This window comes from Misgurnus anguillicaudatus, chromosome 18 (genome assembly GCF_027580225.2).
Source record: "Misgurnus anguillicaudatus chromosome 18, ASM2758022v2, whole genome shotgun sequence".
Taxonomy (NCBI): Eukaryota; Metazoa; Chordata; class Actinopteri; order Cypriniformes; family Cobitidae; genus Misgurnus; species Misgurnus anguillicaudatus.
Genome location: NC_073354.2, coordinates 24,747,703 through 24,759,966, shown reverse-complemented (window position 1 = coordinate 24,759,966; position 12,264 = coordinate 24,747,703). Strand labels below are relative to the sequence as shown.

The 12,264-nt window shown below is 38.3% G+C and overlaps 1 protein-coding gene across 1 annotated transcript in view; it reads left to right on the top strand.

Moving 5' to 3' along the window:
- The window catches only part of nbas (NBAS subunit of NRZ tethering complex), a 243,595-nt gene that overhangs the window by 120,200 nt on the left and 111,131 nt on the right, over positions 1-12,264 (top strand). The window contains exons 39-40 of the mRNA XM_055186828.2: positions 4,152-4,228; positions 6,498-6,635. Of these exons, the coding sequence (XP_055042803.2) occupies positions 4,152-4,228; positions 6,498-6,635 (215 nt within the window). The remainder of the gene's footprint in view (positions 1-4,151; positions 4,229-6,497; positions 6,636-12,264) is intronic.

The window sequence follows — 12,264 nt, the reverse complement described above, 5'->3', positions numbered from 1 at the left end:
ATGTTGTAAAAATAAATAAGAGTCGAGTAACCGTTTAACAGACATTATAAAGGACTAAATATATGACCTCAGAATTGAGTTTTCCAGTAAGCCAAAAAGATACCTATTAGCTAGTACTTTTTCCCTTAATGCATAATGGGCATACATGTATTTAAATCATCTCATTGCTTGTTTTTTCCCAGTCTTTCCTAGTATCCACAAACAGTAGAATATAATAAAAAGAACTTTAAAGGGATAGTTCACTTTAAAATGAAAATTTTGTCATCATTTACTCATCCTCATGTGGTTTTAAACCTGTATGATTTTTTTTCCGATGAACACAAAAGAAGTTATTTTAAGAATTGATGGTAAACACACAGCATATAGTGTCCATTGACTTCCATAGTAGGGATAGAAAAATATGATGAAATTTAATGGGTATCGTCAACTGTGTGCTTTCCGTCATTTATCAAAATATTGTCTTCATCATTTATCACAATACTTCCAAAATATTTTTCCTACTATGGAAGTCAATGGTCCCTGTGTGTTTACCATCATTTCTCAAAATATCTTCTTTTGTGTTCATCAGAAAAAAAGAAATTCATACAGGTTTAGAACAACATGAGGATGAGTAAATTATGACAGAATTTTCATTTTTGGGTGAACTGTCCCTCTAATGACAGCCTCCATCTTCAGGACCCCCTTTTCACTACACGAAGCCACACCTCAGGCAAAAGGGATTTTGAGAAAGACTATGTCATGCGAAATTGTCAAACAGCTGTAAACGCTAGAACAGTCAGGACCGCTACAGCTTTTGTCATTTCAGCACACGTAAGACTCTCACCGCCACAACTGGTTTCAATTACATTGTCTCCGCAAGAATTATTTGACACACAAAAAACGTTTGATACCGGCGCAAGCCTGGAATAGCAAAATAAAATCTCGTAGCGCGGAAATGAGAACTGATGGGCTGTCTGAAAAATTACACTCAGGTTACCTGTTAATTGTATTTGATAGTCTGTGTATGTCTGCGCGGCTGTCTGCCTCTGACTCTGACAGAGAGGAATTGCTTTGAACATACAGTACTGTTCCCATGTGTGTTACTGTTTTGTGGTTAGATCCTATTGATCATATTTAAAGGGATTTTTACAAATATAAGGCTTTCATTTGCTGCTAAATGAGGTCAAACACTTGCTCTCAAGATCATTATACATTTTTCCTTTTTTGCATTTGGCAGACGCTTTTATCCAAAGTGCATTACAATGTATACGTTTTGTCAGTATGTGTTTCCTGGAATCAAACCCACAAACTTTAATGCCAGTGATCTACCACTGAGCTTCAGGCACACATGAGCTCAGGGATTTCAAAGGTAACACTTTTTAATAAGGTTCTATTTATTAACATTCGTAAATGTGTTAGATAAGATGAACAAGCAATGGCCTGTTAAAAAAACTATATTTTCAGATCTGTCAGGTTTTCTAATGATTTGTCCACCACTGTATACTGTATAATATAAATATATATAATTAATTAATTAATTTATTTATTTGTTTACATAGATACATGCATGCATGCATACATACACTCCAGTTTTGCCTTTAATAATCATTTCGACATGTATTACGACCTTTTCTGTTCAGTGTATTTTGAATTCCAACAAAAGCAAACCTCATGAGCGACATAAAGTCACCCAACAGCAATGCAAAAGACTGAGTGGGTACAAAGACACATTAAAGATGTGATTTAAAATCAGGGTTATTTCATAAAATGTATATTTCTGAAATATTTTAGTAAAATATTAGCATCTTTGCAGTATTCAACCATTGTATCTTTTTTTTTTTTGTTATTTGTACCATGTTTTCTCCATTTAAATTTTCAGTAATTAAATGCAACATACGCAACCCGGCAAGGATGTTGGTTAGTAGACACGCTCCTTACTGCTGATTGGCTATAAGTGTTGGTAGTCGGCCCGTCTCCTTTTCCAAAGCGTTTTTCAAACATCGTGGACTCCGCCTTTAATAGTAACTTAGTTTTGGTAAACTATTCTCTGCAAGCATGGTCATTAATATTTGCCTCCCCTTGTGATGTCAGAAGGGGATAATACCGCCCCTTAAGCCCGATTTATACTCGTGTGTAAGCTTTATCCCATAGCTACTTCGTAGTTTATCCGTAGCCTGTGCGTAGCTCTGCGTAGCCTGAGGTGCACCTTGCAAAATTTTTAACAGCCTGCGGTTCTACGCGGACCACAAGCGCAGTGATTGGTCCCCCAGAACCCCTCCCGTCAGGTAAAAAACTGTATCATGGGTATTTTCGTTTGCGACGGTGAAAACAAAGATGGGCCAAACTGAGGAGTGATTTAACTCGAACTGCAACAAAAGTCGTTGTTTATTTACTTCCATCACTGCTGGTCTTCTCAAATCATACACAACAAGTTGTTGTTTTTTTTTTCGTTTGTGGGTTAACTTGCCAAGCTGCTTCTTCATTGACGGTCGCGCAACTACTGTGGTTACACGTGTGGATACTGCCTACCAGGGGTCTGACGCGGACGATGACACAAAAGTATAAATGGAAACCGACGTGGAACCTACCTGATTTGTATTTTAAAGGACACACCCAAAACGGCACATTTTTGTGCTCACACCTACAAAGTGATCATTTTAACTCTTTCGCCGCCAGCGTTTTTCGTGATTTTCACAAAAGTTTAATGCCTTCCAGAAAATGTTCTTCTTCAAATATATAAACATACAATATACCAAATGAAAGAACAGACCCTCTGCTTTCAAACAAAAAAAAAAAAACGTTTCATCCTACCTTCAGTAGTTCTTTTGTAATCAGCTTTTAAATTGGGTACGTTTCTGCAAAAACACCACATTTTGAGCAAAAAGCAGAGATAATTCCATTTTTGTGACGGACTTTTCATAGACATCCCATTCAGAGCGATCTTTAAAACAGACACGGACATGCAGCCGCTTGCCATAGGGCAATACTTCCGGGTTTAAAAAGTTGCGGAAGGGCCTAGTGGATAATAGTGGTATTGCGGAAAGCCGGAAATACTCGTCATTGGCAGGGAAGCGTTTTCTCTTGATTGACAAGATATCTCGTCAATGGTGGTGAAAGAGTTAACATGCTATAATAACTTATCTATATTGTAGGGCTGTAACGATTAATCGCGCATGTTTTCTTAATAAATTAATTTGAATGAATTACGGTGAAATCCCAGTACACCCAAAAGCCAGAGGGCGCTCTCGTGCAGAAACTCCAATTGTGCCACAGAAGAAGAACCATTACAAACGCTATTCCAAGAAATGTCTATAAGAATATTTATATCGGCTTTCTTCAAATTGTTTTAGGTATTTGCATGATAATAAAGAATATTTTGAATGATTTTGTTTAACGAGTTGCTTTTTTAAATGCACGTTATAAACGACTCCGACTCATAATGATTTTAGATTGATAAGGACTTCTTACTGACCAAAACACCATAGTACACGCACAAGCTGCACATGAAACACAGAATCGCAGCCTTGCTAAAACCTCACTAAAACCGCTAAAACCTCACATACGTACTCTGGGGACACTAAAGATTTATCTTAAAAAGTCTTGTAAATTTATATTTATATATACGTAAAATATATGTGTATATTAGAAGAATTGATAACCACACAGTTGATGTCACATACTGTATTGACTTCCATAGTAGGAACAAAATACTATGAAAGTCAATGGGGCATCAATATTGTTGTTATTATATTTTATCTAAATATGTTTTTTTTGTGTTCAACAATATAAAGAAACCCATACAGGTTTAGAGCAACATGAATGTGTGTAAATGATGACATCATTTTTATTTTTGAGTGAACTATCCCTTGAAGCATTTGTTGTTTTATTGCATCATGCCCAGATCAAAACGGTGTAACAATCAGCTTCTCGCCATTTTAAAGGTAGTTGGTTGTTTGAAGGTTGACTACTGTATGTTGTAAAATCTGTATTTTGTTCACATTTCGAGTGTAGGCAGTGACATTGAGATCTGTACTGGTTCATTTTCCTCACTTACACCCATTCAGCTCTCTCTCTCGCTCTGTCCCATCATGTTAAAGTTCTGCAAGGATGTGCTTCTGCAGTTCTACCTCTAAAATATTCATCCATCTTTTTTTCTCGCTGTCATTTCACAGTACTTCTTCAGCTGGCCAGTGATGCCTTTCCCAAAGATATGACACTTGCCCTGGCCTATTTACTGGCTCTACCTCAGGTGAGTCTGACTGCTCTATTTGCAAAGCTGTAAGTGTGCGCTGGTGCTTCAGATTATATGTCTCTTTAAACTCCCTATATCTCTTTGCAGTATTGAAAGATGCATTTAACAATAGCTTAAAATCTAATATGACATCTAATATCCATTAGATAGCATTGTTAGGTTCAGATCCTCGATTTGAAGTATGATTACATTCACCTGATCCAGACTGGTTCAGACCCTAATTAAATCATCTGAAATGATCTTGATGGGCTTGCAATTGATAGTATGTCCCCTGTGATACCTCTCAGTTCATTATCAGGGGAAGATGGGTTGAAATTGATGTGGCGTTAGCCCGCCTATTGTCGTCCTCCTAATAATTTGGCCTCGATTGTCCTCACGGGTCGAGTTTATGAGACGTTCAGTCACTCAAAGCGGCCATCTGGATCACGAGGGACATTAGCCATGAGTTTCAAATGTCCTTTCGTCCCGTTGCTTTTTGTCATTGTATTGCTAATGTGTGCCATTCATGCGTACATAGATTTTTTTCCCTGAAGGTTGTAGGCTTTTGAGGCACTGGATGCCCTTTTGATATTGGCGATGCAACTGGCCGTAGCTACAGTACAGCATTTAAAGCCTGATGCATTGCTGGTGAAAATAAAGTGTCATTTTAATTTGACAGGGAATCAGGATGCGAATATTTAACATTAATTTTTCTTACTACACTTTCCTGTAGTATTTTGCAGTAGATACTACATCGGTTTCCCGCAGAAAACCTGCAGTTAGTTAAGGTGGTAGGGTTGGGTGAGTGGGCGTGGTAATCAAGGGGCGGGGCGTACGCGTCATGATGAAAATGAAAATATTTTTATTTTAAACACTCAAATAAAACTTAATTTGGAAGAAACTATGACAGAATATGAACACATACTAGATTATTAATTAATTTAATATTTTTAACAGATACCTCTAATGAAAATAGCTGCGTGAAGAAGTGAAACTAAAGGGTTAATAAACACAAACTAAAGCAGATTTGTAGAACGTCGGGCGAATGATGATAGATAGCGCGAAGATTGTAAAAACTGATTATTTCACACTATTAATTACATTAAGGAGTGTAACTACTGTAGCATGTAAATAATGCACATAAATAACGTGAGCAAGAGCGCTCAACAATTATATCGAATCAACAGGCACGTGCAATCGAGCTAGCAGGTTGCTCAAACAACAAAAATCACCAGCTAACTTGCTTTAAATTTGCAAGAACTATATGGACTAATACAATAACAGGCTTAAAGAGTAACTAAACCAACTTTTTTTAGTTAATGATCTGAAAGAATGATGCTTTATTAGTGCTGTTCATTGATTTTAGTAAGTTTTTTGACATTTGGATATAAAGTGTTTCAATACTACAATATATGGTGTAGAAACGTCTGAGTGCTGCCCTCTTCAGGTTGAACGGTGGCTACTGCAGTTGAATTTTTCTAATGGATGTTGGGTCCAAAACATAACTCGTGACGTAAGCAGGTTCAAGCTCACCACGCCACACACTTTGTATGAGCTTAGATCGTCCCCTCTATCTCCGTTGGGATCTGCCCACTTTTCTTGCATTTTTCAAATATTGCCAGTGGGTGGAGTCAGGCTCTGACCAGGGGTTTAGTTACGCTTTAAATAAACCCAAAACAGGTTCTCACGGACACGCGTTTTATCAACTGGCTATTCTCCAGACAGTTGACGGACCATTTCGGTCGTATGGCGCGCGTGGACGCTCGCGGTGTGAAGCGCGTCTGCGCTATTCTCCGAGATGTTTTATTAACTGGCTACTAGTTATCCTCCAGTGACGGACCATGTCTTTCTCTCATTTGGCCGTGTGCCGCGCGCGTGCATGCTCGCGGTCTAAAGTGCGTCTGCGCAATTCTCCGAGATGGACTTGATGGCCTTTTGTGCAGCGAAATATTATTTTTTGTTCGACCTAGTTAAGGCGGGCGGTAGGGTTTCCCAGCTTAGGCGGGGCGCCCGAACTGCAAAGTGCTGCGGGAAACTCTGTATATAGTAGAGTATGCAGTACATGCATGAGACAGATTACATCAATATCTCGATTTCAATTGGTAGTTGCTGCATGATGTCACTGCTGGTTACATAAAATTGCATTTTCTCAGCTGTGCCGCTTCGCCGGACACAGCCAGGGCTCACAGTTGCACATGTCACCCATAAAACCTCAATTTGTTATTGACATTGAGTGTGGATGTGAATGCCTTTTGAACCTGACTCTTCTTTTTTGTTTGTTTTGCAGGTGTTGGATGCAAACTTGTGTTTTGAGAAGCAGCCCCCATCTGCACTGTCTCTCCAGTTAGCGGCGTATTACTACTCTCTTCAGATATACTCCCGACTAGCACCCTGCTTCAAAGACAAGTGCAGCCCACTTTACAGGGTAAGCATACTGTACCAAGGGGTTAAGTGTGGTCGGTTAGTAGGAGCGAGTTAACCCTTGCTAGTAGATGATGTGAACTCACCTTATTTCTTTATTGATGGCCTTTCGGAAATACCCCTGATATCAGCAGAATGCAGGATTTTATTCTTCTTTTATGGCAGAAATGAAACACAGATGAATAGGAACTGGGTTTTATAGACCTGATTAGGTAATACAAATTTCTGTTTCACCCTCCATTCCCCGGGCCTTCATCTTATCTTGCGCTTTAGCAAGTTTGCAAACACTTACACGAGTCAAGAACGGAATTCATTAGCGACACAATAAAAGTTCTCACCTTGAAATGGGCTGATAAAAAGGTATTGCAGCCTTTTCACTTTCTTGGTTTCTTCTTCCTCTCCACGTTCTACCTCATTCGCACATCTCCCGCGCCGTTACTCCATTTCCTTTTCTTGTAATATTTCAGGTTTATCTGCATTACACATGACAGAGCTGCACCGCTTGCCTACGATTTTTGCATCTTCTCTCTGAGCGCCACTTTTCTCATTTTTCCCGCCCTCTCCGCCTCTGTTCCATTATCATAATTCCATCTTTCATTTTCACCCTCCGTTGCACCACAGCATCTCTTTCTGCGGTATCTCTCTCTCTCTCTCTCTCTCTCTCTCTCTCTCTCTCTCTCTCTCTCTCTGTTATAATGATGCATGCTCCTCTCAGTTCACTTTGAGAGCTCTTGGTTAACGAGGTGGAAGGTCCCTTACAGGGTTTCTGTCTCTCGTCTCTTCACCTCATGCCGGGTTCATCCTGACCACCAGCCTCACAAAAATGCCTCATTATCGCTCCTCAGCACGAAGGTCAGCGCTTACGTGTTAGTTCGGTAGCGCTTCGTAAAACCTATAAACTGTGGTAAGCAAATAATGGTTCTTGAACTTTCATTACGGGTTCACAGTGCGAGTCACGAGTTTATCGGAATCTTATGTTAAGAGAGTCCAGTTTGAGATTTATATGGCTGTTATATTGTGTGAATCCTAAACGAATTCAAAATCATTGTGAAGTCATGACCAGTTTTACAGCTGTTGAAGGACAAGGTCTCACAATGACACACAAGATGTCTGTGCATTATATAATACAAAATATCAAACCAAGTTAAATGTGTTTTAGACATGGTTAGGGTTAGGGTGGGTTAGGGTTAAGTTGGGGGTAATATGCACATATGCAATACACTCAAGATATCTTTAAAAGATCATAGAAAGGTTGAGCATCATTTGTTTGCACATCTTACTTAATTTGCTTTTATATCTAATGTAATATATACAGTACTGTGCAAAAGTCTTAGGCCACCACCACCACCAGACTTGTTGTTTTAGAAGTTTTAATTGTCCATCCATATTTATTTTTCAAACTATTTTATTAAGATACAAACCGAAAATACAAGATTATTTAGGTTTAAAAGGATAGTTCACTTTAAAATGAAAATTCTTTCATCATTTACTCATCCCCATGTTGTTCTAAACCTGTATGAATTTCTTTTTTCTGATAAACACAAATGAAGATTTTGAGAAATGATGGTAAACACACAGTAGTAAGTGACCATTTACTTCCGTAGTAGGAAAAAAATATTTTGGAAGTATTGTGATAAATGATGAAGAAAATATTTTGATAAATGATGGTAAGCACACAGTTGACGGTACCCGTTAAATTCCATCATATTTTTTTATTTCTACTATGGAAGTCAATGGTCACTTACTGCTGTGTGTTTACCATCGTTTCTCAAAATATCTACTTTTGTGTTCATCAGAAAAAAAAATCGTACAGGTTTAGAACAACATGAGGATGAGAAAATGATGACAGAATTTTCATTTTAAAGTGAACTATCCCTTTAAGAGACCCTGTTTCCTGCTATTGCTCAAGTGAAAGGGGAGTTTACCCTAAAAACTTGACACATCAGTTTACATTTTTATCATTTTTTAATACTATATACACATTTCCTGTATTTTCTGGTTGTATTCTATTAAAGAGACGGAGAAACAATTATATATGATCACTATAACATTGCAAAAACAACTAATCTAATTCTGGCATGGTGGCCTAAGACTGTTGCACAGTACTGTATATATAATGCATATCTAAAATATGATACGTTTAGATGAAAAACCCCTTAAATGCCTCTATAAACTCTCTAAGTGCATCTGTAAATTCTTGTAAATTCTTGTTTTTATTAGGCTCTTATGTTTAGGATCTGTAATTTCACTTTAATGGCAATGAAAAAGGTTTTTAGTCAGTAATTAAAAAATGCCTTATTTTCACAATTTCACTTTAGTCATTTCATTGGTTTTTAACAAATTTGACTGTCTTTTGCTGCAAAAACCTTACAAGGGGATGTACACATTTCGTTTCTTTTGTGTGTGCAAATATGTTTTTTTTTTTGTTTAAATGTAGATGCACATCAAGCGTGCTCACATAAAGAGCAGCGCAGTCGCGTCATGCTCTTTTTTTCCAGCCGCATTAGTGCCGCAACCAGTTGGAAATACTTCAACTTTTCAGAATGTCGCATCGGAAAGTACGTTGGATAGAAGAGGAAAGCACCACATTTTAGACGCAAAATGGGAACGCAAGCTTATTAGGCAAGAACTCTTTAAAGGAACAGTATGTAAGAAATGTATATCAATTAATCATAAAATGGCCTGATATGTCAACAGACATTAAGAAATCATGTTCATTTCATATACTTATATCACTGACAACAGTGGTATTGACAGGATGTTGTCATGTAAAAAGTGGAGTTTGCAGCCCTCAACTGATGTTTATGTTGTCATGTTGTGTATTGGCCACTAGCTGTGTGGTTGCAGTACCAGTTTTAGCCACTAGTTTTGTTATTGCAATACCAGTTTTGGCCACAATCCTACATACTGTTCCTTTAAGTTTTTCTGAAAAAAATCCACTTCTTTGAACAAAACATAGTAAACAGTAAACAAAATCAGTAAAGATGCAACTAGAAACATTGCCAATGATGAAAGTCAGAAAGAAAAAATGAAGAAACTGAACCACACATTAGGGGGCGCTGTGATCCATGTTACTGCCACATTTGGGTTGCATCCAGCTCCAAGTACTTACAAGGGGACCCAAGTTTAAATGTGACCCACGGTCGTTTCTGAAGTGTTTCTGAAGACCCGAGGCTGAGTATTTGATGATCGTATAATACGTGCTTAAAACATTCGGTTAATATAATTATCTCGTATTTGACGGCAGTGTCGTTCAGCTGCTTTTGCATCTCATATTGCTCCTCATATTATTTTTCGATTTTTGCCAAGATATACAGTAGTGAAGATTTTTGCTGCTGACACATGTTTGGCAGTTGGACGATTTTTTGTTTTAATGAACTAGATCTGCAAGCTAATTCTGTGAAGAGAAGTCATTAAACTTCGTTCTCTTGTGAGCATTTCAATAGTGAAAGACGAAATGTTTGCAGTTCTCATCTCTGAGAGCTGTCACTTAGTTATCAGCTCTGTGCTTTGCCACAGGCAGAAGAGTTTTAAAGACATAAAAAAAGGAAACACAAGGAAATGTTCTTGTAATTATATTGCAGTGTGAAGAATATAAATCAGTACTGTGACTTTGTAACGCTTTCACAAAAATTGCGAACAGCATCTCGTGTCCCAGTTTCCAGATCGAATGTGGCAAAAGTGGCATTTATTTTATATCTTGAAGTCTTTCATCACAAATGAACATTTGAAAATAATTTGTTGTTTTTAAAAACTAATGTCTACCATTTTCAAGGGATTTTTCATTTGCCGAGCTAACAAAAAAGCTTTATTTTGTTCGTTTGTGCTTTTAGCAACGTACTGGTTGTGACTTGGCAGCAAATGCAATAATGAAAGCCCTTCAAGTTAACAATTTGGCTTGTTCCCAGAACATTTCCTTTTTTAATACCTTTCACGTCCATTTCCTTCAAAATACGCTCACAGAAATTTTGAATGACCGTGTACATAAAGAGCAATAGAAAGGTCATGGAGGGAAATGATTGTTTTGTTGATGGTTTGAAGGTTACAGTGCACCGGCCACATGCTGCCCACCCGTGCACTCAAAGTGTTTTTCCAAGGAACCCTGAGGTACAAAGTGGCCAGTGTTTTTGTACACCATATACTGACTCATATGTCCACACAAACACATCTCTCATAATGGGTTGTAATGGTCCTTTATGTGGCTTTGGTTAAATGGTAGAAAAAGTCCATTACCACTGATAGAGAGAAAATAATATTTTGCTCTCTTCTGTTTTTTTTTTTCTTTCTTTCTTTCAAAGTGCCCTGTTTTCTGACATTATGCTTTGGATTTAATGATATTCGTTGGAGGAGTCGTTTATTCAGCAGATGAGCTATAAGGCGAGCTTTAAACATCTCCATTATTTGTACCTCTTTGAATTCTCGTGTTTTTATCCATCCGTCTCCTCATTTGCTTATTTTTCTTACTTCCCTCGTCAGTTCATAACTCATCTCTTTCACCGTAATCCATTTATCCTTATTTCTCTTTATTTAAATCCTCTCTCAGTGTCATAACACATAATCTTTCTGTTGAGACATCTCTCTTTCTCTCTCGCCCATCATATCTCGCTCTCTTCGGCATTCAGCCGATCCCCCTCAGACATCATCAGTACGGCATATGTACGTAGTGTTGTTATTGAAACTAAGTAGGTCTGTAGGAGCATGCAGCCAGGCCCGTGGATGAATCCTGCTTCATCTCGAACGGCACGCTGCCTTTGCATTGCAAATTAAGCCCAACAAGATGTTTCTTTCAAATCTAAGTGCATAATTATATTCTTGGTGTAGGAACGAGACCATGATCCTGTTGTACTGTGACGCCCGACTAACAGTGAGCAAGTGTTTCTTCTCCAACCAGCGTTGTTTTCCAATTTTTATTCTGTTGATATGAAAAGCAGTGCATGTCTTAATTCGAAAACATTGCCGACCTGCTGTGGGGTTTTAACGTACAATCATGTTTTAAAGGAAAACACCACAATTTTTCAATATTTTCCTATGTTCTTACCTCAACTTAGACAAATTAATACATAGCTATCTTTTTTCAATGCGTGCACTTCATCTTTGCACAGCACATTGTGAATGTGTTAGCATTTAGCCTAGCCCCATTCATTCCTTAGGATCCAAACAGGGATGAATTTAGAGCCACCAAACACTTCCATGTTTTCCCTATTTAAAGACTGTTACATGAGTAGTTACACGAGTAAGTATGGTGGCACAAAATAAAACGTGGCGATTTTTTAAGGGGATGAAAATAAGAACTATCTGGCTGGCCAAACCAGCTGCGGTAGAGGCGTCAAGCGCGAGTGATTTCAATGTTAAGTCAATGTAAAGACGTGTTGATGCGCGTCTGGAGGTCTAGCGGCGCGAATGAGTAGTTTAGCGCGGTAGATGCGATTCAGTCTCATCCGCGCGTCTAGTTTGCACGAATGCCGCTAATTGAGCATTGCTGCGAGAAACGCGCAAGTTGAAAAATTTGAACTTTGGTGGAAAAACGCGCCACGTTAACCAATCAGGAGCTTGCTCTAGTAATGACGTGATTACAGGAAGCGAGCGGAGTTGCAGAAGCCCCTCCCATGACGCGGATTTCCGCACGAATGTCT